This window comes from Amia ocellicauda, chromosome 9 (assembly GCF_036373705.1).
Source record: "Amia ocellicauda isolate fAmiCal2 chromosome 9, fAmiCal2.hap1, whole genome shotgun sequence".
Lineage (NCBI taxonomy): Eukaryota > Metazoa > Chordata > Actinopteri > Amiiformes > Amiidae > Amia > Amia ocellicauda.
In genome coordinates this window covers 37,081,392-37,105,939 of record NC_089858.1, presented here as the reverse complement: position 1 = coordinate 37,105,939, position 24,548 = coordinate 37,081,392, and the positions used below count along the sequence as shown (strand labels likewise).

The 24,548-nt window shown below is 42.8% G+C and overlaps 1 protein-coding gene across 1 annotated transcript; it reads right to left on the bottom strand.

The window, feature by feature from the left end:
- Nucleotides 1-557: 557 nt before the first annotated feature.
- rnf122 (ring finger protein 122) lies at nucleotides 558-24,340 on the bottom strand. The gene is made up of 6 exons (XM_066714378.1): nucleotides 23,907-24,340; nucleotides 11,245-11,401; nucleotides 5,079-5,124; nucleotides 3,779-3,820; nucleotides 3,102-3,184; nucleotides 558-2,096 (listed from the first exon to the last, which is right to left on the bottom strand). Exons 1-6 carry the CDS (start codon nucleotides 23,929-23,931, stop codon nucleotides 1,982-1,984), a joined length of 468 nt encoding a protein of 155 aa, XP_066570475.1. The 5' UTR covers nucleotides 23,932-24,340; the 3' UTR covers nucleotides 558-1,981.
- Between the last annotated feature and the right edge of the window lie 208 nt (nucleotides 24,341-24,548).

The following is a 24,548-nucleotide window of genomic DNA, read 5'->3' as shown; positions in this document are numbered from 1 at the left end:
CTTTCCAGATGCACTGTAAGATAGCACTTATACGTTTTGTCATACTCTTGCCTTTGCATTACTAGTACTCGTATTGTTAATTTTGATTTCCCCGAAGCTCCCTTTCCCTTAGCTCATAACTTTGACTTAACATCTTGTCTGCACTGATCAGCTTTTACAATCTAGGATGCAAGACTTATATTGTTTACTGTATATCTCATATACACTTGTGTAAATTCTGAATTTGTAAAATGTATTATGCCTTGAACTGCACTGTATTATTGCACTTTGTAATGCTCTTATATTCTGTAAGTCGCCCTGGACAATGGCATCTGCTAATAAATAAATAATAATAATAACCGAGAAGTCACAAACATCCAAATAGTTAAAGAAATGTAAAGAACTGAACACCTTGAGATCCTCACTGTTGCACAGGCCTGAATCTTGCTTCTTAATTTAACCTTGCCGAGAACAACTGCAGTTACGTGCCACTTTTTTAAAATTGCTTTATGAACACAAACAATATGTTCCGAATCATTACAGTCACTTAGGGCAAAAACAACGTGTTTCTCCGCTAATATGTTTTTGAGATTTTATTATGTTTTTCACATTTATGCAAAAAAAGAAAAAAAGAATAATTATAATAGTAACAATAATAGTAACAATAAAAACAGACTGTACAAGTGTAGAAATGATTCAGGTAGCATCCCCCATTCGATAAACACCCCAATACACAGAATTACAATGGATTTAACAACTCATAAAACATGTTGATTCCAAGGTTTGGCAGAGATTCCAGTTTAATGCTCCTATTGATCCTTTCCATTAAAAAAACGACAACGACAAAAAAACATATGCATTACAATAGTTGCCGATTGGTACAATTAAAAACTTTTCAGGCATAGGTTTAAATTTAATTATTTTCTTCAATTCCATGGCAAGGTCTTCCCCGCCCCCAGGATAGTGCGAGATAAAGGCAACGTGGTCTTCGAGTAGCTTATACTGATTTACAAGCAACACACAAAAGTGCACTTTATGCGCCTGGAAAGTTTTTAAGAGGACGATTTAAAAAAACGTGTATCACAAACATCAGGCACTTCACTAGGGGATACTGTGGTTTTCATCTGGAATTATTTCCCAGATCTTTGTGCAAGTGTACTGGAGTCAACTTTTATTTTAAATAATCAACAACAGATACAGGTCAGTTTGGGGGGGGGGGGGTGTGTTTCATTTTTAAGGACCCATCAAACACTTTCAAATGCGCCAGGGACTGGAAAGCAAACATACAGTAAATGGCCACACATTGTCTTAAGACAGTGCCTATAGAATAATGCAATGTTTAATGTATGATCTGAAAATAAATACTTCAGTCAGTGTTATTTGTGTTTAAGGAAATATGTGGGTGCTGTAAACAGCTTGTTCATAAAAATATACAAGTTTGGCAACAGGTGTCTTTAAAAAAAAAAAAAAGATCCTAGTAAACACTGAAAATCCAGTTCTCTCAGCTTCTCCTGCTTACATTTCAGTAATTAATTATTTTTACATCTGGATAAATTAAACCTAAAAGTATTCTTGTGGAGAAGTTGACGAAAGAAAGTGTTAACATGGTGGAAGTCTCTTTATGCTTCAGAGACCGGAACGGAAAATTCTTCTACACAGTTCTCTCCATTGGTATTCAGTTTGTTTTTTAAACCCCAAAATGGGTATCCCCATGCAACTTCAGAGCATCTCTAATCTGAGCCTTTAATCTGAGCCTCCCACGTTGTCCTTCGTCCGTCCCCGATCATCTTCCCCCTGCTTCCGGAGAGCTGTAACTGTAGTTCCTTGACAATGGTTTTGTTTTCCTTAGCGATTTCCACTTTCTTTCTATATATTTTTTCTGTGACTGGAACATGGTGTTCGGGGGCAGACGCATATTGTCATGCACAGGAAAGTGGCTGGCAGAGTTTTTGCCACAAATCTTACAGAGAGTGGTCTAGTGTCTAGTTCATTGCACTGCCGCTCACACCAGTTCATCCAGTAGTGTCCCAATGCTTTGGTGTTGCTCTGGTGGCCCGGCGATGGGTTTGTTGCACATTGGACAGACACACCGCACCTCCAACCATTTCACCAAACACCTGTAGACACAAAGATGGAACAGAGTGATCTACTGAACGTTGATATCCATTCTCAACCTGTGGGAAACACGTTGCCAACATTAGGATCAAAAGAGTGGCAACCATAAACTCCTACTGAAATTGTATCAATACTTTCACCTTAGCCCCACTGGTAGAGGTCAGCAGTGTCCAACCCTGCTCTGTAGAGGTCCAGTTCAGCAGTTTAATTTTTTTAATTGTCAATTGGTCAATTTAGCAGGTGGAATATTAGCAGGAATGTTGTGAGCAACAAACATCTGAACAACCTTCTGCCCTGAAATTACAGACTTTCCCTTAATTGACTTGTTCAATTGATCAATAACCAACCCATGTCCCCAGCCTGGTGGTATATTTAGGGTGAACTATACAACTAAGCGGATTAGGTGTCTCTAGGAACAGGGTTGAAATCTACAGATATAGGTTCACTGCATCACTGCAGATTCGATTCCATTAACTCTTGTCTGGTGGACTGATCAAACATCACAAACAGATGTCTAAAATCACAAACATCCTGGAGAAGGGTTTGAGAGAGGAAACTATGTTAAAACATGACCAACAATAACATCTGGTGTGGATTTAAAATAAATTACATCTAACCAGAATGAGTTTCTTTACAATGAAAACCGGACTCCATTTAACAAGAAATATAATCAAATGCTTTGATTATGCTGGCTCTTCGTAGAGTGTTCAAATTTAAGGAACGTGAACCACATTTTAAAATATATTGTATAATGTATAATTCTCTCCTGCCTGTACAGGAATCTGAATCTGACTGTACAGATTCTATGCAAAGCTCTGGCACTGAAATATATGAGGGTTTAAGGCAGCAGTTTCATTTTGGGATCCTGAATATTTTATTTGAGGCGCCGCAGACAGACGGCCGAGATTAAAGTCTTTCCTTGCAGCTAACTGCAGTCCGTTGCTTCAGCCTCTGTAGCCCTTAAAACCTGGAGCAGTCACCCCATCGCAATCCCATTCGCTACTCACTTCCTGTGGAAGGCATGTTGGCATGGCAACACTCCCAGCTCATCTTTCACTTTGAAGTCCTCCAGGCAAACCGCACATGTCTGCTGTGATAGTGAGAGAGAGAGAGAGAGAGATTTCAAATATTTCCATAATAAGGAGCCACATTTACCTACAACGAATATGAATTCTTCATCTACTAAACACTGCCTGCTCATATTCCCAGATATCTATGTGATAAACAAGCAAACAAACGAACAAAGTATCAAATCAAAACCTACAACAAACATTTCAATCTGGGCTTTTCAACCTGAGCAAAGAGACTGTTCCTGAGATCCTAATATTCACCAATTTATGCAAGCTCATACATAATGTAGCAGGCACTACTCTACACAAAGAGATTCAGGGGTATGGACCAACTTGCCAAGCCATTTAAAGGATGCTGATTTACATAACCATCAAGAAATGTGTAGCAAGTGTGTGTGTGGATATATGAATTAATAACAGCAGACTGGAAGGGCTTTAGTTTTCTAAAAGAGCTGGACATTTGTTGCAGTTCTTTTGCAAATCCACACAATCCTTTTTTCTTGTCTTTCTGGCAGGCGGGTTAGTATTTACACAGAGGACTGATGACTTTCTGGCTTGGAGCTCAGGTCTATTTCAATCTCAATACTCCAGAGGGTATGAAATGTGGACCTTACCCCATGCAGATTCAACTTCTTGGCATCTCCTTTTAAAACGACCTGTGGAATGAGAATGGTGGTTTTGCATGCGTTAATGCAGATTGCCAAAACATAAAAAGAAAAAAGAAAAGAAAAGAGGGTGTGTGACATCCTTTTATAATGGAGACATTGGGAATAACATTTGTAAAAACTGCAAATGTTACTGGAACTTGGAATGGCAGTCTAGACTATATATCTATCTATACACACACATTTATGTTATCATATGATAGCCTAAAATATGCTGTAGAATCACAATTCCCACAGATCTTTCCAAAGCCTGCAGAGAGGTGTTTAATGTGTCCACTTAATTGTGTAATTTGTCCAGTTATGAAGCTAGGCACTGCTTGGAAACAAAATTAAAAAGGCACTGCCCTCCAGGAAATCAGTTTGATGCCCCTGACCTAGATCTCTCTCATTGCCTGTAAGAGCTTTTGTGTCCACTTCTGTTGCAATACAGACATGACTTTTTGCCCATGTAATTATTGTGCGTTTGTTTGTTTAATTTCTCTTTAAACTGCTCATTTGGTCCAGCTTCAAGCACTCGAGCTCAAATAGCAACAAGCTTCACAGCATCTGTTTTTCTCATGCATAGGCCTCAGCACGTTATATGGCCGAATGCCTGAGGATATGGATTAACATTCCCCTTCTTGCCCTCAGTAACAAAAGCATCGACTCCAGCTGTGACAATGGGCTGGTGGCGTGGGAGTGGAAACCAAAAAAACCCAACAAAAAACACACTTGTATTCAAACCAAGAAGACTGACTGAGATTAAGTGAGATCATCAAAATGGTGGGCGAACAGGAAACTGACTTTAACATTAACTTTGGGTTAGAGCACATTTCACAGGCTAGGTTTTGGATGCAGTTTCTGGTTAAGGTGGCCAAAAACCTACCGAGGTCAATCTTTGGTGGGGGGGTGCGGCCGCTCAAACCTCACCATGATGCGCTTCCTGTTTTATACCCTGATGGCATCCCAATCACGCTATGCACAATAATAATAATTGTGATGGTGATAATACAATAATAATGGAGATCTGGTTAGGAATGAAACTCAGAAGGCCTCAGAGCTCTCTAGGGTGGAGACACCTGCTTCATGTGGAGATAGGCTGCTTGTAAGTTGGTCCTTCCATCTTCTTGCTCAGGAAATGTCACCAAGAGCTGTAGTTCCTGTCATTACTGAGCTCAGCAGACTTTGCAAACATCAGCACACATATAATGTGCCAAGAGAGACAATAAGGGGAGCAAAAAATAAAAAATAAAAAAAGTGCTGCGCTTACCTCTTTGTAGCCAAACCTCTCGCTCTGGGCCTGGTGCCTCAATTTACTGTGAAAAGATTAAAAAAAAAAAAAAAAAAAGAGAGAGAGAAAGAAGAGACAGGGGTGAGAATAGCTTGGTCGTAGGGCTGCCACAGAAACCCACAGCGGTTTTGCAAAAGCATGATACTCACTGACCTCCAAACTACCTTTTCTGTCTCAGCCTGTCTGTTTTCTGTCTCAGTTTCAGTAAAAGTGGCATAAGTTTGTGCATTTTACTTTTGGCTACCCCATTCAGAGCTTTTCTTCCGCACGTTTGTTTTATGCTCCGGATTAAAGGTTCCGCTTAAAGGTGAAAAATAGCAACGTGACTGGGCTGGCCTGTGAGGAAACTCAGAGTTCAACCAAGGTCATTAGGTGCCAGACCTATAGGTTTGCAATGTACACACAAATATTTGTATCCAGACCAGCAGGGAGCTTGTGGAATATTCTGTGGCAAGGATTTAAATGACCAACCAAAAAGAAAGAAGTACAATTAATTTTCTAGTAGCTTACTGGCTTTGGTTATGAAGTTTACTGTACTGTATTGATCTGAAGGTACCTTGTTTTTATCCAGGATGCGGGCGTAGGGCCCTTAAAGGAAGTCATTTAATCCTCCACCAATGCTAAGAATAGATAACAGTGTTGTGTGTTTGTTTGTGTATGTCAAGCTGCTGAAATTCCTCTGACTGCAAAGGAAACAAGCAAGATAGTCAGCAGTCACTAACAGATTTACAGCAGTCATAGGGCGGTGTGTACAAGTGATTTGAGATGAGTAAGCCCTACAGACAAAAGGAAAAACCACACAGCAGAATCGAGACCACTCTCCTGTGAATCAGAGAGAGCTTTCGTAAACACCTGCTTATTCATCACCAGGGTAATGTGCCACAAGCTTCACGGGAAAGAAAGATTTTTTTAAGCCAGCTTTCTGAAGTCTTCCCCCTTAATAACACTCCTACTAACAGGGGTCGGGGGAAATTACTTCATTATCCAGGGGTTTAGTTCCAAAAAACGAAATACTGCAAAGTCTCAAAGGAGAGTTTTTTTTTCTTACAAGAATTACATTTTAGGTCAAGCCCAACTTTTTACATAAATCCTCAAAAATATATAGTGATGTTCTATTACATGTGTGTTATCATTTTACCTGCCTATAGAAACAAAAATAAATGGAGATGCAGAAGGAATTTTTTTTTTTTTTTTTTTTTTTTAAGATTTTGTTTTAGATCAGGGAAAAACATCCAGGTTATGTTAGGTCACTCTGAAACTAAAATGGGCCCAAGCATGCAGTTTTTGAAGAGTTTGGACAGGATAAGGATCCTTCAAAATGGTTAATAAACCTTGACAAAGGTGGTCTAAATACTTAGCACTTTTTGAGCCTATTCGCATTGGGAGACAATCACGTAAAAGCTTGCATGTTTAAACTGGAAGACTTGTGAGGGAGATTGATGTCTGGAATCACACTAATATGAAAATCCCAGGGTCAAAGTTTTATTTCTCTTAAATCCCTTGGCAGATTTATTAAAAAATAAAAAAGTTAAAATCTAATTGATACCAGCTTGTATTTCAAAGGCTATTATACCCCTCTTCCGTGTGTGTGTGTGCATGTGCGTGTGCGTGTGTTAAGATGGCACCACAACAACAACAACATATTAAAACAATTCTTTAAAGGCTCAGGCTGTTTTTCCCTTTCTAAGCCATTATTCGGCCTCGGGGTTGAGATGGCACAGAGTATGACATTTGGCAGCTGCAGTGTTTACTATTATTTAAGATGATCTAATGCCGTTACATGACAATTCTTGGAAACATTGGAATAAAGGACGAATAGCTGGCTGGGAACCCAGGGCAGAATATATTTTGTGCAACAAAGAAGAAAAGAGTAGAAATCTATGTTTAGGTCTAAGCAATCAATCCAAGTCAGCAGCCAAAAATAACATCAGGAACACGGCGTGCTGATAAGATCTCCTTGCTTGGGCTCCGAATTGTTTCAGTTCGGAAGTAGTTAAGGTCTGAGGAAGTGCTGTATTTGGAGAGGCTGTGTGTGTACACTTCTCCATATCGCCGGCCTTGACGGGAGGATGTGAGCCCAGGCAGCCTCACTCCCCGACCCTCTCAGACCCAACGAGAGAAAGACACAGAATGAGAGAGGGAGAGAAACTGAAAGAAGAGAGAAGTCAGAAAGAAGAGAGGAACAGATTCTCGAGAGGGGGCCGTTTTCACACCCGCAGTTGGGAAGCAACACATTTTTCTGACAGGTTGTGGACTCCTACATTGCTTCTGTTGCTTATCCTGTTTTTTTCTGTTCTTTAAATCATGAATTAATGTACAAATGCCTCTTATATGAGCTAAAGAACAGATGCCAATTCTCTATTTTTTGGGAATATAAATTAAATCCTTTCAAATTGCTACAGGTACTGGACTGTGATGTTCTCTCTTTTGGACTATATATCATTGCATGTACTGTTGCAAGTGATTTCACTCTCACTCACATATGATTTATGGGAGACTGTGCTTAATCCAAAAAAGTGGCATCACTGAAACAAGCGATTACAACATGGAGTAAAATTGAATATACAGCAATTGTTCAGCAAAACATATTTCAAACTGGTTCAAACCATCGAATGCCACGTTAAAAGAGAGACTGTACTGCCTTTAACAAAAACATTACATAGAAAAGGTTAAATCTAGCAAGTTCAATGTTAAATAAAGGGAAGTCCTTTTAAGTTTAAGACGAAACAGGGACTGCTGGGGTGTGACGTCAGTGTAACTGGCATGAAAATATGAACACAACCACGAGAACAACACAGAAAGTGGCAGAGATTTAACATGGTGGTTGTAGAACTCTGACTGTAATCCAATCTGACTCCATCTCTCTCTGACCTGGGATCCGACACACTCAATCTTCCAGCGACTTTGACTGAAGGGATACATTTTTTTTTTTTTTTTTTTCTATTGAGGCTGGGGACATGTGCTTCACTACAGTGCATTTTAAAACACAGTTTGCTCTTCCAGGTTTTAGTGATGTCAATGAAAACGAAGTATTTCTGGTCACTGTGTTACCGTCCTGGGCTTCACAGGTGACTCAAAACTCTCCCTTCTTAGTCAGCTATTTGCATTTACGCCGTATCCTGCAATTTCACTACTTGTTGCGTTACAAAGCCAAGAGCTGTAATCCTCTGCTTTCATCACTTCATCCCATACAGGAGAACTGTTCCAGCAAAAATAAGCAGATGCACAATAGTACCTGGCATTCATAAACTCTGGCCACCATTTTGTCGTAACAGCCCAACCGCGCCACAGGAAAAGTGAGAGAGAGGGGAGCGATAAGGAGAAGAGTCACTGAGCCAATTAAAATCTAATTTAGTTGGATGGCCTCCGATAAGGCCTGCCTAGACTGACTTTCCCTCTCCCTCCTTTGGCACTCTGGTCTTTTTCTGCCATATTAGGACGACGTAAGAAGTACGAAATGAAAGATTGGAATTCATTTCAAATTTTATGATGCATGATAAAGCTTTAATAACCTTAAAATGCCAAATTATGAGTTTATCTTTCTATCCAATCAAAGATGATCAGATTTTGGGGTCAACCTCATTAAACCTGTTTTTTCTCTTTTCCTTGAGTGGAGCAGCATTTGGTTAAACTAAAGATTGCAAATGTATAGCATCCTGTTCAAAACACACCCTGAAATGTGATTTGAGTCATTGTGTGCACTTTAAAATGTACATGAATCAGCTGCATTTACAAACACACAGGATGTGTAGGATGTGATTTTAAACCGGGAGAGATGAGAGATGACCCGACTACATTTCAGTGAACAATAATAAAGAGAGAAAAACAAAATGGGTTCCAAATCTGTAACGGGCTGAACATCAAAGGAATTGAAAAGATCACAAAAACAAAACCTGAGTGAATCATTTTAACACTGTTGGGGGAAAAAAAACAAGGTCGAAGTATAAAAATAAAATCCTCTGTGAACGGTGAAGTGGGAGGCATCAAAAGCAGTGAAACTAATTTCAAAAATCAAAGCCTTCAGTAACGATTTATAGTTATTGTTGTTATTGTCAATCTACATTAACACCTTGATTTGTCAATTGTGAAGGGGTTTCATCACCTCTTTTATAAAACAAACACACACGCTTAAGAGTTGTGTCATTTATAAACAACAAACAAGCAGGAAACACTGGCATCCCCCTCAAAGTCTGAAACAAAACCAAACAAGACCTCTCTGACAACCTAGAGAAAACCCTCTGAAGAGACCTGCCACCGAAAACACAAGTCTCCACTTCGGACGTGGTTTCTCCTCTCAACACCGACCCCTGACAAGACCCCATGCTCTGTGACGTCCGTCTCAAGGGCTTCGCGAGGGCGACTTCCTGCCTTCGCGTTTCCTGCGCGATTCCTGTGCCTCACACAATGCTGAGCGGCTCACGGGGGAGTTCATTGTTCAGTGTCGCTGCTGTGTGGAAAGGGGAGGGAGACTGGAGAGTCAAGTTCAGCTAAGCAGGGGCTGAGATCCAAGAGAGTGCCAGTAAACCCTCTGGCAGAGCTACCCAAAGGCCTAGCGTGAGGATCAACAGAACAGAGAATGTGTAAAAGAAAAAAAGATCTGAAGCCAATTCTTTCAATCCTAGAGCTCAACTGAGAGGAGGGGAATTCTAGGAAAAAGATGTCCTAGGAAATTGTGGAGAGAGGGACACGTGAAATAAAATTGCAAAATGTATTGAATGCTGCATAAATCGGTAGTGAAACCACCTAGCCAACAGCACTGTTCTCTGTCAGAAGGTTATTTTTATTATTATTTTTAATGGGTGATTGGAATGACTGATTAGATTGCTTTGTTTGCTTTACGGGGGGATTAAGCAAGAAGTTCATATTGTTTGGTTTGGCATAATAAATGCCTGGAGTGAATGCCATTACTGCAGCAGTGGCATCGGTTGGCATGGAGAACACGATTTTCATGCTTACACTTTGTGCTCCTCCTGTCTGGCTGGCTAGTCAGAGACAGAGAAGGGTATTGATTATTGCAGTTGGCTGCCAAACCTCCCACCCACCCCCTGTATCTCTCTGTCTCACTCTCTCCACTCCCAGGGTCTCGCACACACACTGGCACACTTGTGGCCTCCAGCTCACTGACCTTGGGAGGGTGGGGGCAGGGGTAGTTTTAGGGGAGGAAAGGGGGTGGAAGATGGGGGTAGTTTAATTCAGGCACAGCTCTGTTGGCTCTGGTCCAAAGCCCATCTCATTTGGTTGACCAGCTGCCCGATGGAAGCGTCTGGCTCGGTCACAAAGCTAGATCTGTCTCACATTGCAGAGACTATCGATGTATTTCCAGGAACAGCTAGTCGCCCATCACAGCCGCGATGAACAGCGCTGAATGGGGGCTATTGTGCCAAATAATAGTGATAAAGGCTCCACTACCTCCCTGATGCCTCGAGTCTTCCCTTGCCGGCGAAGCACTTTCTATAATGAAGTCTCTGTCTCCTTCAGGGGAAGAGAGAGCGAGGTGGTTGGTACACCAAGTGGAAGAAAAACGCATGCTTTTGTTTCAAGCCATTCCAAGGCTATCCAATTTCTCAGGTGGCGACATTTTGTCTTTTACTTTTTTTGTTCTTTCGCCGCTTGGGTGGCCAAAGGGATGCCAGTGTGTTTGCGCGAAACTTGGAAACCCGGCAAACCTATTTTCCTGTCAGGCCTGTGCCCCTGTTGAGCCATCTGGAGACCTGGGATAGTCAGTCAGTGGGCCATGCCATGGTTGAACAGGCCCAGGGGCTTTCGTGAAAGGGGTGAATGTACAGGGGGTAACAGCGGAAACAAAACCCATCGCTCGCAAACGGAAAGCTCATGAATGGCTATACCACAAAGTCTGACTTCTACAGCCATCTGTCTCTGTCTCTCTCCCCCCATTCCTGTTCTCCGAGGTCCTAACCCAGATTTTTTCTTGTGGATCCCGTTTATGGGGGATCATTATGCAACACAGATACCACGCCAAGGTTCGGCCTCTTCCGGTCTTTGATGCTGACTGACACGCTGAAACCTGCAGCGCTCTCGTCTCAGACTTCACTTCTAATGAATACCTGTGGTTGCCCTCCCCCTCTCTCAAAACACATTTCTGGCGCCGCTACTGTGTGCAAACGCCCTCCAAAGATGGCCTTACCTTATAAAGTAGCAGCAGAAAATTAAACTCAGGACAAAGACGAAGATCCCGGTCCCAAAAATGACCATGTAGATGTTCAGAGGGAGATCCTGGAAGGTGATTGGAGGCATCGTGCACGATTTATTGGAGTAAATCAGCCCCAAACCACAGAAGCACCCTAGGAGAGAAAATTGAAATGAGGATTAGCCTAGATTTCTAAATATATGCAAATATGTACATATGCACTGCTATGGGTCCTAGCCAGAACGTACATCTTCAGGCCATTTTCGCGAAGGTTAACAGTGCGTGAACAATAAAAGCAAGAAGCATGTGCAATTCTGTGGCTTTATTGACGCATACATAGAGGAAATTGCTGCTCGGGCCGTGAAACAGAAGCTGCCAGGGTAAAACTTTAACAGAGAGCATTAAAACATGATAAAGCATTATCAGATCCTACACAATATTAAAAGCCACAGTAGACCATGAGGAAGAAAATAAATAATTAAATAAATAAATCCAGTTGAGCTGCAGAGTTCGGATTTCTTTCAGCTTTCCCTCCTGAATGTGACCAAAAGGTTCCTTTACGTACTTTTAAATAATGATTCCCCCGTTACGCTCCTTTTTGCTTTGAAGGCGACTCACCCCGACAACTGCAATTATCCAAGTTGGCCCAGGTCCTACATACACACCTACTCAGTCAGTTTTCTTTCCCCATTACCATGTAGACCGATTTTGGTGTGGCACAGGATGGCACGGCACCCATTGCCAAACTTTGCAGCCTGCCAAGAGGGAAGTACAGGGCATTGTCACCCTGTTAAACAATCCAAGATAGCTGCTAAAGCATACAACAGTCTTTCAGTCGGCTGTGTAACCAAGCCCTAAAGTCAACCAAGAGATTCTGTTGAGAAACCTCAAAATGATCCGCAGGCAGAGTGAGGAAGAAGAAACAACGAAAAAAACAAAATAAGGGAAGGCACAACTTTTGCGGAGTCAGGGCCTATGAGGTATTCAAAAAGTATGCATTATTATTTCTTATCAGACGCTGTCTACCCAGAGGGCGACTCACAATTTTCTAAAAAAAGAGAAGTACACACCACAGATTAGATCAAACTAAAATCTAGTACCAAAAAGAAAGTGGTGGATTAGAAATTATGCAGGGGTAGGTCAAGAGTTTAGCAGAAATGTGGTGATAGTTACAGATAACTGAGCTGTTATGCTGTTTAATATTGCTGGTTGTGTAGTTTGTTTTGTTGTGGTTTGTTTCTTTGTTTGCACAACCTGCTCCCCTCAATGCCTCTGGTTACTTCCTTGGTGCCACCAAACTGTGCTGGTTTTAAAGTCAACGCCACACATGACACGTGTTCTTTCTGCACAGAGTGAAAAGCACCCCCACGCTATTTCTGGTTCTTCTAAAACAAAACTGAGAGAGGCAGTATTATCATCAATGCGAGCCATCGCAACTCTGCACTTAAAGGAGTTCAGTCTGAGATCTTAACTGTGGTCAGGTGAAGGGGTTTGATGGAGACAATGACTCATGCTGGTTCTTTGCAGTTTGAATTGATCTTATCAATAAAGTTCAAGCACACCTGATATACACGACTGAGACAGCGACAATGCATTGAGGTCAGATAATGTATTTGAATCCAACCAACTAATAAGCACTCGCATATCCCCTCCACAGATTAACTCAAGGTCAGATCTCCTATGGCACAGCTGCAGCGCAACACAATACAGAGAAGACTGAATGGCAAAGCGATAAAACAGAGGCATACAGGAGGAAACTGCTGAATAAGAAGAAAACTGAGCACAGACATCAGACAGGGTGCACCACATAACCCCTCCACTTGTGACTTCATTCTGCAGCTCTAAGATATATAGTAACCTTGGCAAAATCCAATAAAAATAAAAAATAGATATTAAATTAAACGCATCTGCCATTTTCGGTCTCTCGAATATCAGCCCTGCTAGTCTTTCCATGTTTGAAGTGTGTGCACATCGGCATAGCATTGAAAATAAATCAAACTTCAAAAGCATTATTGAAAGCTTTTTATTAGTGAGAGTTGCAACTGGGTACTGAATGCTGGTTCATCATAGGCTGGGGAGTTCACTGAAAACATGGTCTGTAGGAACAAAATAAATGGGTGACACAAACTGAGGCACTGTAATGGTTTTCACCTCACCACAACAAGCCACACCCACCCCCCCAAACCACCTACTCCCATGGAAAACAAACTCTCAGTTCAAGACCCACACGAGATCAAGACGCATAGCGAGAGTGAAAGCAAGATGTGAAAAAAGAATAAAAAATTTACAATTTCTGTAAATCAGACGTGAACTTCTTGTGGAGTAACCATTTAAGATAGATATTGGATGACATTTCTTAGTAAAAGCCGAGTATCTCAAATTGACCATTAAGAAACTGTTTGCTAACCCTATGTGGCTGTCTCAAAGTTCAAGTTCTGTTCTTGAAACCAAAGTTAAGACCTGCCTGAGGTGTCTGCCAATGATTCTATTGATCACCTTCATCTCCAAACACTGCATAGTGCATGAAGTAATGACTACCTGCGCCCCATAAACACAGAAACGCAAACCCTCGCAAATGGAACGCAAAGTCTGAGTTGTGTACATTTATGGTATGAGCAGACAATGGACAACCTGGAAACGACTGAGACTGTTGCGATGGATAAGCTTCGAGGTTGCAGTGATAGACGGGTTCACTCAGAGAGGAAGCGCCGGTGGTTTTCTTGTCTCTGAAGATAGTGATCGGGGGAAAGGGTGTAGGGTGCTGTAGACTGCAGCCGAGGCGGCAACAGACTCGTTGAGCTCAGCGCAGACTGGACTTTGAAGTAGGCCTGTGCACACGCAGTCAGACAGCAGCCACTAGGAAACATCTTGCACAGCGGTGAGAGGGGTTAAATTCACCTGCTGTCGTTTTTTGCCATTGCGTAACAGATAGACGGTCCTGGTCCTCGTCCGTTTTTTGGATTTTAGCACTGAAAGCAGGGGTTTTTAGGCCCCCAAAGGTTTATAACAGCTGGTGGAAGTCATCTGGACAGTCTCCTGGTGACTTCAGCTTTCCTTCATTGCCCATCACATCCTGTCCAGCTGCGTAACCAGATACAGGAGGTGTTTGTGCCGGTTTGCTTTAGTGCTCAGGGGTTTTTGCGCGCTTCGTCGGCAGGGATCATCAAGTGCAGTAATATCCCTCTGTGAATCTGGATACCAGAAAGCATAACTTCCTGTAACCTGGCAACCCCATGGCACTTTTATATAACACACTCTGTGTTTCTAGACACTCACAGCCCCTCATTTGAAAAATAATGGGGGGAAATAAAACCAACATGATATACAAAAGCCATTCTCTAGGCCAGTAGGACCATATTGGGGCACCTGTTCATTTAATCTACTTTTGTTGTATTGCAGTACCACTAGTCTTTCAAGGCCAGTAAAAAAAAAAAACATCAGAATAGACCGCCCTATTAACACAGGAAACAAGACCAAATTCCCATTTAAGTATATGCCAATCAACGCAGCTTTCTTACAAAAACGCAATAGTGTCATGGGTGGTAATGACAGCAAGCATTCATCAATACAGTCTACGCCACCCCAGATATTTAAAACAAGGATGGGGCACCTCTACCCCACCCTACTGCCCCCCCGGGCACCAGATCCCAGAGCAAGCAGGTAAGTACAGATAACTCAGATTTATTCTTTTACATAGGTACACAAAACCACAGGGGCATGGCAGGAAGTCTGAACCCTCACTGTTACATCATTATCAGAGGAAACTAAACTAAGAATAGAAAGGTGTAATATAAAATCACCTTTGTCTACGCAGGGTGATAACACCCAGTTATAAAACTACAATAAATCAGCAAGTTATCAGTCATAAACAATAACCCTGCAGTAAAATGTGATGCGCAGGAGATGAATTAAGTGTGGTTGAGTTGGAGACGCAGGGGGCATCTTTCACTGAGCTGCGAGACGAACAGCACAGTGTTTATTCAAGGAATTCCAACAGCCATTAAGGAGGGAAATAGGCCTACACTGCATTAAACACAGTGGGCTCTCTTGTATCTTGTCCACTGTCAAAAAAGCAGCTTTCAGTTAGAGAGTTGAACATTTATCAAGACCGGATGAAACCCCACTGTGGACCACACACTGTATGCGATGGAAAAAAGAACAGGAAAACGATTAATCTGGTCTGATAGCGGTTATTTAAAGTTTTGTTATTTTGACTATACCAGCACAGCCAGTTCTACCAGTACTGAGCAGGTCAGCTTTGTTTAATGGAAAGGAGTGTTGTGTCTGGCGTTAAAAGGTAACTGGAGATCCTAAAGAGCAGAGAAAGAGAACATTTGTGTGAAAGGTGCTCTGCTACACGTCTCGGCCGAAATGCTATTGACCTCGTGCGAGAGAGATAAAGGAAATGTCTGAAAACACTGCAGTCTCAGATTCACCTGTTTTTACATCTGTTCAAATACAACTCTCAAAAGAAAAGAAGTAGCCCCCACAAGCCCACACCAGAATAGTGAAACCCAGAGTCACCCGTCATACTCTAGAAAGACAGCATACAAAGGCTTGCAAGTTAAATAATGAGGTACTGCAAAACGGACCAAAGGAAATTGCACAGCTCAATAAAGGCTTGTTAATCTATTTAGAGTCTTGGTTGGATCCCAGTTGGATTTCATGGCTGTAAAGAAAAAAATAAATGCACTAAGGAAGGATATGTTTTTTGTTTTTTTAGATTACGTTTTTTTTTCCCCTGACGCGCTCAACTCAACATAACTACAGCATAAACATGAATGATTTAGAGATAAGACTTTCCGTGGGTTCTCTTCACAGTTCAGTTGCCATTTCTCTGATTCGAAAAAATAATTAAATGAATCTGAGCTCTCAAAGGTTCCCATTAGATCACTGCACTCGTCTCATTTATCATCGAAGTCTCTCACAGTGGTCCAGCGTCCTCTCTTTCTTGTACTTCTCCAGGCAACTTCAAGGGAAGTGACAGTCATAACTGGAGGAAAATCCTCAGTGGATGCGTTTCATTTTACAGAAGACACTGACTTTCCCCAGAGTTCACCGCTTTATTCACATGCGAGAAGGCGAAAGGTGGAAGGGATGGCATTTTGAAAAGGCCAACAAAAACACTTACAAAAAGCGAGATCAGAAGCGCCAGGATGAAAAAGGAGAGACTGGGCGTCTACTTCTCTCAGTACTCCGCATCGTGTTCTGTCTGATAGGGTGGCAGTCAATTTTTCCATTTTAGATCAAAGAACAGGGAAAGGGTGAGGTAGACTATGTGACCCAAAGTGCTGTCAACATGCTGCCACCATCCCTGCCTCCACAATGAACTTCCTGTGCTCCTCAATGGTATTTAATAAAGAAATCTGCCCTGAATGCACTCCAAATGCAACCAGCGCTGTAAATATCCCCAAGAAACATAAAAGAGATCTCTTGGTCTCATACCTAGCTATAATAGCATGCACCAGATCACCTCCTGATTGGACAATGACTTAACTGTGTGCCTGCGAAGTATTATTACACCGAACGAGATGGGTTGAGGAAACTTGAATCAATGCCGACTCTCAATCAAGTCCAATATCTTTTCAACTTTGGATGGGGGTGCTCTCTAATTCCTGTCAGTTAACAACAAGTGTGGCTAGATAAAGAGTAAATGACAGACAAGTCAAAGTTGCCTTTTGAGAGTGGTTTTCTGTTGTAACGTCAGATTAAATCAGAAGTGCCTGGGTGTTCAAAGACACCTGCGCACTTCTCGAGATCTGAGCACGGGGGGCTTTTGAGGAAGGAGCATCTAGCATCTCAAAGGGCAGATTTAGGCTCAGAGCACAGAGCAAGAACAAAAGGCAACCTCCATACACGTTTACAAAGCTGCTGTTTGCGTGGCCAAAGAACGGAGCCATCACCACCGCTTCAGGTCCGGCAGGCTTGCGCTAAGCTAATGCACTCATTCAAAAGAGCCTATGTGGCGTAACAAAGACAAAACCGACAAAAAACACAGCGAACGCAAGCACTAGATTTCCGATACTCGCACAATCACAGGCTGATTACTAAAGGGCAACTCCAGCTGCATCAAGGGGCAACACAATACCAGAGACCTGCATGTGCCGATCCTCTCTCCACCTCCCACACGGGCAGCCGGAAGACACAAAGGAAACGTGTCTTCGGTTCAACAGAAAATAGAGAGGTGTACAAATCAAGACGCATCTTTCCTTCCTTCTTATTGAGGGATAAACAAGGCGTGAAAGAGCGCTTTCCTCAAAGGGGATTAAGATGTAAAATAGACTGGCAGTTTATTATCCAGCCACCCCATACTGAGGTGAAATGAGAGTTTATCAACCACTCTTATCTCTCCGAGCTTAAATGGTGCTGTTTATTAGGAAACTGAGGGCAATTCAAAGCTCATCTGTGTGCCAGTTAGCTGCAGCCACCTTAAAACAAATCACTGAATGCACCCAAACACGAAGAATCTGAGAAGACATTTCATCGCACGATTTGACTTGAGAGCTTTTTCCAGTATTGTGTTGTTAAGAGTCTTCACTACAATACTCTTTACGATGCCCCTGTTTTTCCACGTCCTTCAAAAGGACACTAAAAACCTCCCAGATTAATGGGACAGTAATTGTTAACAAACCTATAGAGAGGAAAGTCCCCATCTGGCACACATGGCTATGTTTTGGGATCAACAGCAGCACCCTCTTAACCAGGTTTTTAGAGAATGGAGGTGAGGGTGTGAGAGAGAGAGATGAAGAAAGCTAATTACAAATTACTGTGCTTTATTACATATGAAAGAAAGAAAAAAAGAGGTCGATATACAAACACAATATAATATACACACAGATATAGATATTTGCCTGTAATTTGCCAGTAGCTGATGTAGCTACATCCTGGAACATGAAACAATGCCACACTGCCAGGCATTGCAGTCACAATTTGTGTCATTTACACTTACAGGAAGCTAGAGTGGGAAATGTTTCCATAATAATAACTAAAACCAGATTTTCTGCGTGCGTCAAACTGACTCCTGGATTATATGTTAAATGTAAAGATGATTCAATTCAATTTAACTGTATGAATAGAACCTCCTTTTGTCCACAGTGAAAAGGGTTAACCTTGCCCTCGCTCGTACATCTGTGTGTGGGAAGTTACACAGCCCTCAAACCAAAACACAGGCGGCACCTACGTCTGTGGACAAAGACCGGTTTCATTCTCATTCTTGTATTAAAACCAGGCCCTGTATGGTGCATCTGTAAATTTCAATGTGAGGAAACAAAATGGACAAGGTTCTGCAAAATAAATCCAGTGGGGATTTTTTGTTGGTGTTTTTAAAAGGTAACTTAAAAAAAAAAAAAAAAAAAAAACAAATCGACAGGAAATCATATGATGATTGAAAGCCACATCTCAACAAGGGCTACAACAAGAAGGCCCTTGCAGCCAACATGCACCTTTTCATACTGCTACAGGGTTTTAAAAACATAACTGAAGCTGAAGCTTGGGGCAGGGGGATTGGGCTTACACTTCCACAAAACCTCAATGCTTGTGTAAACTGCAGTATAAAGAAAAAAAAAAAAACCAATGCTCCACATAATAAATTTTTACTGAAGGCAAAAGCGCTTCAGCACATCGGCGCTGGACTCTAATCGCTCATGCCGAAGCGTGTGATCTCCGTGCAGCGCTTGCAAAAGTAACAAAATAAATAAACGACACACCGACAGCCCCCGCCTTTGCCAAGCAGGCTAACCGGAGGAGTCTGGAATCGCCCCGTGTGGAGAGATAAAGAGATTCAGGCCTTTGCAGAGCCGTGTCAAGGAGGCGTGCAGCACGTCTCCGGGTCTGTGAAAACACATCTGCGCTGGCCGCTGACCTACATCGGCCTCCCGGGAGGCCAGCGCTGTTGCTATGGCAGTGGATCCCCAACCCTGCAATGAACACAAAGCGTTTCCCCCCTTTCCACAGGGGGAGTCACCAGTCGCTTATGTTTATGTTTAATATCACCAGGAGCGCTTATCGGTCCACTGCAATATGAAGGCCTCCCATTATTTGTGCCGTTTTAACTTTTCGCTCTTTAAAAGTTATCACACTTCTTGGATGCATCTTTTTTTTTGCTGCTCTCTTCTTGTCATTGCTGTTATGTTTCTGGCCTTTCTTTGCTTTTTTCACATGAGCACTAGTATTATGTAGTAGTAACATAGGTAGGTACCATGGTAACAAGTTTAGTTGGATTTAAACAGACTAAACTAGCCTTTTTCCGACCCTTTCTGCAGCAGACCTGTTATATAAGAAGGTCTTTTCAAACACTAGCTAGATTTGACGCAGCAGGAGCACAAAAATGGCAACACACTCCATTGGCATTCGTTTGTTTGGTTGCTTAGCACTTTTTTTTTTTTTAAGCATGCCTTACTCAAAGGTTGACACAGAGGTCTCCGCTTTGCTCGTGTTGGTGTAAAACGATCTACAAAACGAACTGGGGAAAGACGTGGACTTTTAAACACGGAGTCTCTCCCCAAATCAAAGGCTTCAGCCAAGAATGACTGGAATAACTGCTTTGTCGAGGGATCTCAGTTCTGCGGCAACACGTCTGTGCAAATCAGTATTCGGAAACGGAGCTCTGAGGTCAAAGGCGGCCCACGATGCACACGCTCCCCTTTTGTCAGAGTCTCAGCTGCTCATGGTTTTCAAAACTTTACTTAATTCAGTCTCTCCAAAACAAAGGGGTCTGTTTTCTAACGTACAGGCCTACCATCTGCTGTGATCTTGTGAAGAAAATCTATTAGGTGGATAGTTTGGCCAGGACACATGTTTGGCGTCTGCAAATCAAACCAGACAGAGGTCTAACATTACAACTGTGATCTAAATGGGCAAGTCTCGGCACTACATCCAAAATACCAATGATGTCTGCTTTTTCTTTATAATTGTATTTCCTCCAGCTGTAGTGAAAATTAATGTGGTTGATTTTACTGAATGACTCATACACAAACACAAACACACATCAAAATGAATATAGGATGAAGACGCACAGCCGATCTAGCACGAGGTGTATTTAATTACCGACCTTGTACTCATCTATTGCCATTAAAGCAACTTTAGTGACGCTAAACATGATACAAGTAAAGCTCCACCACACAAACCTCCGAAGCTGCTACTGTGAACTTGACACTGAAACTAGGAAGCAATCACTAATTGATCAAATATACATACATATATGAAGCTTCTTCTGTGAATGGCGGCTTCAGTAAGTGCCAGCCAAAGCTCTTCCACTCACACAATAATGCACTAATTCAGCTTGTCAGATTCCTTTATCAAATATTAAAAAGCCCCAGAGGATTGCAATTTTCTTTTAAACTTTGATGCCAGCGTTGAAGACACAAAATTAGGCAGGAAGCAACTGGAGGACATTAACGCTTCAATGACCAAGCGATCTTGGCAACTGTTTTCATTGAAGAACAGTCTTTTTATAGATATCTGGTCCCTTTCAATCGAAGGGTCATTTATTAATGTTGTTATTTTGATTTTGTATTCAAATGCAGCGGCGGACAAACCCTGAGCCTTCTGCTCTGCAAGGGAAAGCGGCTTTTTTTCAATCTTATTTGCATTCTTCACTTAACTTAATGTCTAACTTGATATAATGTATTTGTTGTGTGTGGCTCACTGTGCTTTCCCCATTTCCACGATTTTCTTCAAGTACTCCCGATATTGTTTCTCAGACAGATGTCACAAATTATTAGACGTGTGACATCCCATACAGTTCTGCAGTTTACAGGTTAATTCTGAAATATTAATCAAATGAGCTATGTATTGATACAACACAACCAGAATACAAAAACCCTCTTCTAGTCTCCATCCAAAACGTGGTCCTACTTTTAAAATATTCCTCTTCTTCCTTCTTCTTCTCTTCTTAGACCCAAATTAGTCCTCCAAAGATGATTAGACTTTTTTTACACAATTAACCCAATGGAAAACCAGTTTAGGAAGACTTCCCAATAGAGGATCCACAAAAAATAAGGCCAGCTGCTACTCCCACAAACAACTATTCAAGATTCCTCCTGCAATTTCGCCTGACCTTTTTCTTGGCCCAAAAACATTGTATACAGGAATTAAGCAAGAGTCATAAGCATTTGAAATTCCAACTCAGATCCAGGCTAATAAAACTACAAAGGGAAGGGCTGGGGGGTGGAGGTGGGAGCTGGAATGTGCCGTTTGTTTGTTTTTTTATTTTTTTTTTATTGTTCACAAGGCTTATATTTATGCCAAGTTGACAGATTTTCCACTGTACTTGCATTTCTTTGTACACGAACTGCCCTCTGATTCAGTCTATCTGCACTGGCCTGGTGAACCACATCCAGCTCTTTTAGCCCGGGCCTAGCAGGAACAATAGAAGCCTTTGTGTCAACTTACTGCTGTTGTATCTGCTAACAGACACACCGTACTGGCACAAGCCACCTTTCCAGCAAACAGAACCCCCCCACACCACCACCACCACCACCACCACCACCACCCTCCTAAATACTGCATTAAAACAACAGGCTTTTCAAGAACCCCAATAAAACCAAAAGGAAAAGACACATCTTGCTAAAGATCAGGTAAAACATTGTTCTTATTAACAGCTGCAAAGCACTGGTTCAACGCATGCTGTTTCACAGAGGCGATCCCACTTCGGACTCTGCTTTTTCCACAGACAATGACCTGGAAGTGGGAGAGATCCAAAATAATTATCCGTCGCTTTCATCACTTCCCCGCAAGAGAACTCCGGACACCGCAGGGCACACTCTAACGTCTGTTGAATGTCCCGTGTTGTCTTTCATTCTTTTTTCCACTCCATCACAACCTGCAAGCTATTTTTAACAACAGGTTATGCACCACAACAGGAGTCTAGCAATATGTTACAGCAAACCACAGCCTTCGAGGACGGTGTCTAGCATCCTGTCAAACGATGATAAAGAAGTATCCAGCGCTGGGTTTGGTCTAAGCAAAAAGATTAGAGGAGGAACCTGAATAAAAACAAAAGAGCTGCACAGTGAGGCAGCATTAAAAGGGGATGTAAAGTACCAATCTAATGAGGTCTAATTTTTTGCTCCAGTAGAGCAGAAGTTTAAAATAGTAGAACAGATTAAATGTAAGTTATGACTTCCATGCTGCTGGACATTTCTGCTCTCCTTTCTAGTGGATATATGAAAATTGACCTGTACAAGGGCACCAACAAGTAGACATTCCTAATACACACAAAAAGGAAATGACAGCCACTGTGGGATGCAGATGGACAAACAGATCATAAAATTACACTTCTGCATGCGATCTCCAAGCTTGAAACAGTTAACCAGGCCATATGGCCCAATTCTGCACACTTGGAACCCCCCCAAGAACCTGGTGTGTAATAATCACATAATTGATGGCAAGACTCCAACACACCCAGGTGCGCCAACGGGTATTTCTTTGCTCTTGTATAGTCACCCTACTCCAGCTATTCAGATGGTAATATTACCCCCCTTGTCTCTTTATTGTGTAAACACAAAGCACTTGGATCACCTTACTGACAACACTGCAGACGGCACGTCCATTGAGATGCAAGGGGGGACAATGAGGATTATTCATTATCCAGTCCCTCTGCAGGCGCCTTTAGGTACAATGGCTTGGATTCAACACCTCCTTCAGCCTATGATGCTGAAGAGACCGACCTAGTTGGACTGTGGCAGTGAATTATTTACCCAATTTGCGATTTCTTGCTCACCCACATTATCGAGGGCATTCAGCACCATCTGGGTCGGCCGATTCTGGGGGAAGGGCGAGATTATCGACCCCCCACTGAAACCGCTGCCGTGCTCAGTAGGTGGGCGCTTTAAAAAGTAACTGTTTGCCAGCATCAGTGCGTCTGCCTGTGTGGCACCTCCAGCGTACTGCTAACGGAGATGCAAATGACTGCCTTCGCCCACCTGTGTCGGCTTTGGGAGCCTGAGAGACGCTAATTAAAAAGAAAGAAAGAAAGAAAGAAAGAAAAGGAACAAGAACAAGAACAAAAACACAACTTTGAAGTGCTTCGCCGTGCTCCAGACGGGACAGGTCCCATTTCATAACAAAGAAGAAAAGGGGGGCAAAATCTAAAATATAATTAGCCAACGTTGGAACTGAGTCGCGAAGGGAAGCAATAATAATAATAATAATAATAATAATAATAATAATAATAATAATAAACATGCGCAGGAAATAAAGACTGAAAGACGCACACCCACTTAGTGCAGATGTCGCCTAAACAGCGGTTCCACACAATAACTCAAAACCGCTTCCATTTAGGGTTTGAAAAGGAGCACAGACCTCTGCGCACACACACACACACACACTCATATACACGCTGTGTACGAGGCTATGTAGGCTGGGGCAAATCAAGAAGGGCAGACGCATATTTAGCCTATAAGAAGAACTCGGAACTATTACTGGACGCGTCCTTGCAGCGCAGTTCTGCGCAGATCTGCAGACTCCCACCGCTCCCATTGGCGGAGCCGCGCAGACGTGCGGAAAGCGACCAGCGAGCCCCGTCAAAAGCCGGCGCAGCAAAGCGACACCAGGGAAACTGAGAAGCCAGCGGAGACACCACGGGCTGCCGACACGAGTCCCAGCGAGCGGGCGGGCAGCAGCTCAGACGCGCACGGGCGGGTCAAGCATCGGCTCACCGTTACACCACTGGAGCGGGTGCATCAATCCGCCCGGGACGCGTCTGCACGCCGGGAAACAAAGCGGCAACGGCGTCAGCTCCCACACCCGCGAACAAAATGCAGCAATCTTGCGCCGCGGCGAAACCAGGATCCTCTTGACACCGTTCGCAGAAAGAGCCCCGGCCGTCACCAGAGAATGACACAGCCGGTGTGTCAGGCCAGGTGCCAGGGCTGCTCCCTCACACAGCGGGCTGCCCAGGGTGTCGTGTGGCCCGCGCCATTGCCGCTGGTTTTCCCACCTCTGTCCGCTCCGGAGCCCTGGTTTGTTTTCACGCAGCTCGGCTCTGCTGCTCAGGCGAGATCCGCCGGGCTCTGGCTAGGAGAGGCGGGGGGGGGATCTCGTCTTTCTTCTGCACCCCCGCCTCACGCAAGGTGAGCGACACAGACTTCAGCCAATCTGGTCGAGGCTGCATTGCCGCTCTGCCGAAGGCTTGGACCAGCACAGCCCGCCTCCAGCTCTGTGACGGTGTGCTATTGGTGGCTTTTTTTCTTACTTAGTTAACTTACCTACAGTAATTAACAACAGGATGCGACATTCTCTAATAACAATGGTGTATTGTTGTGTCAAAGAGGCCGGCCACTGCCCTGGACGCCACTCTG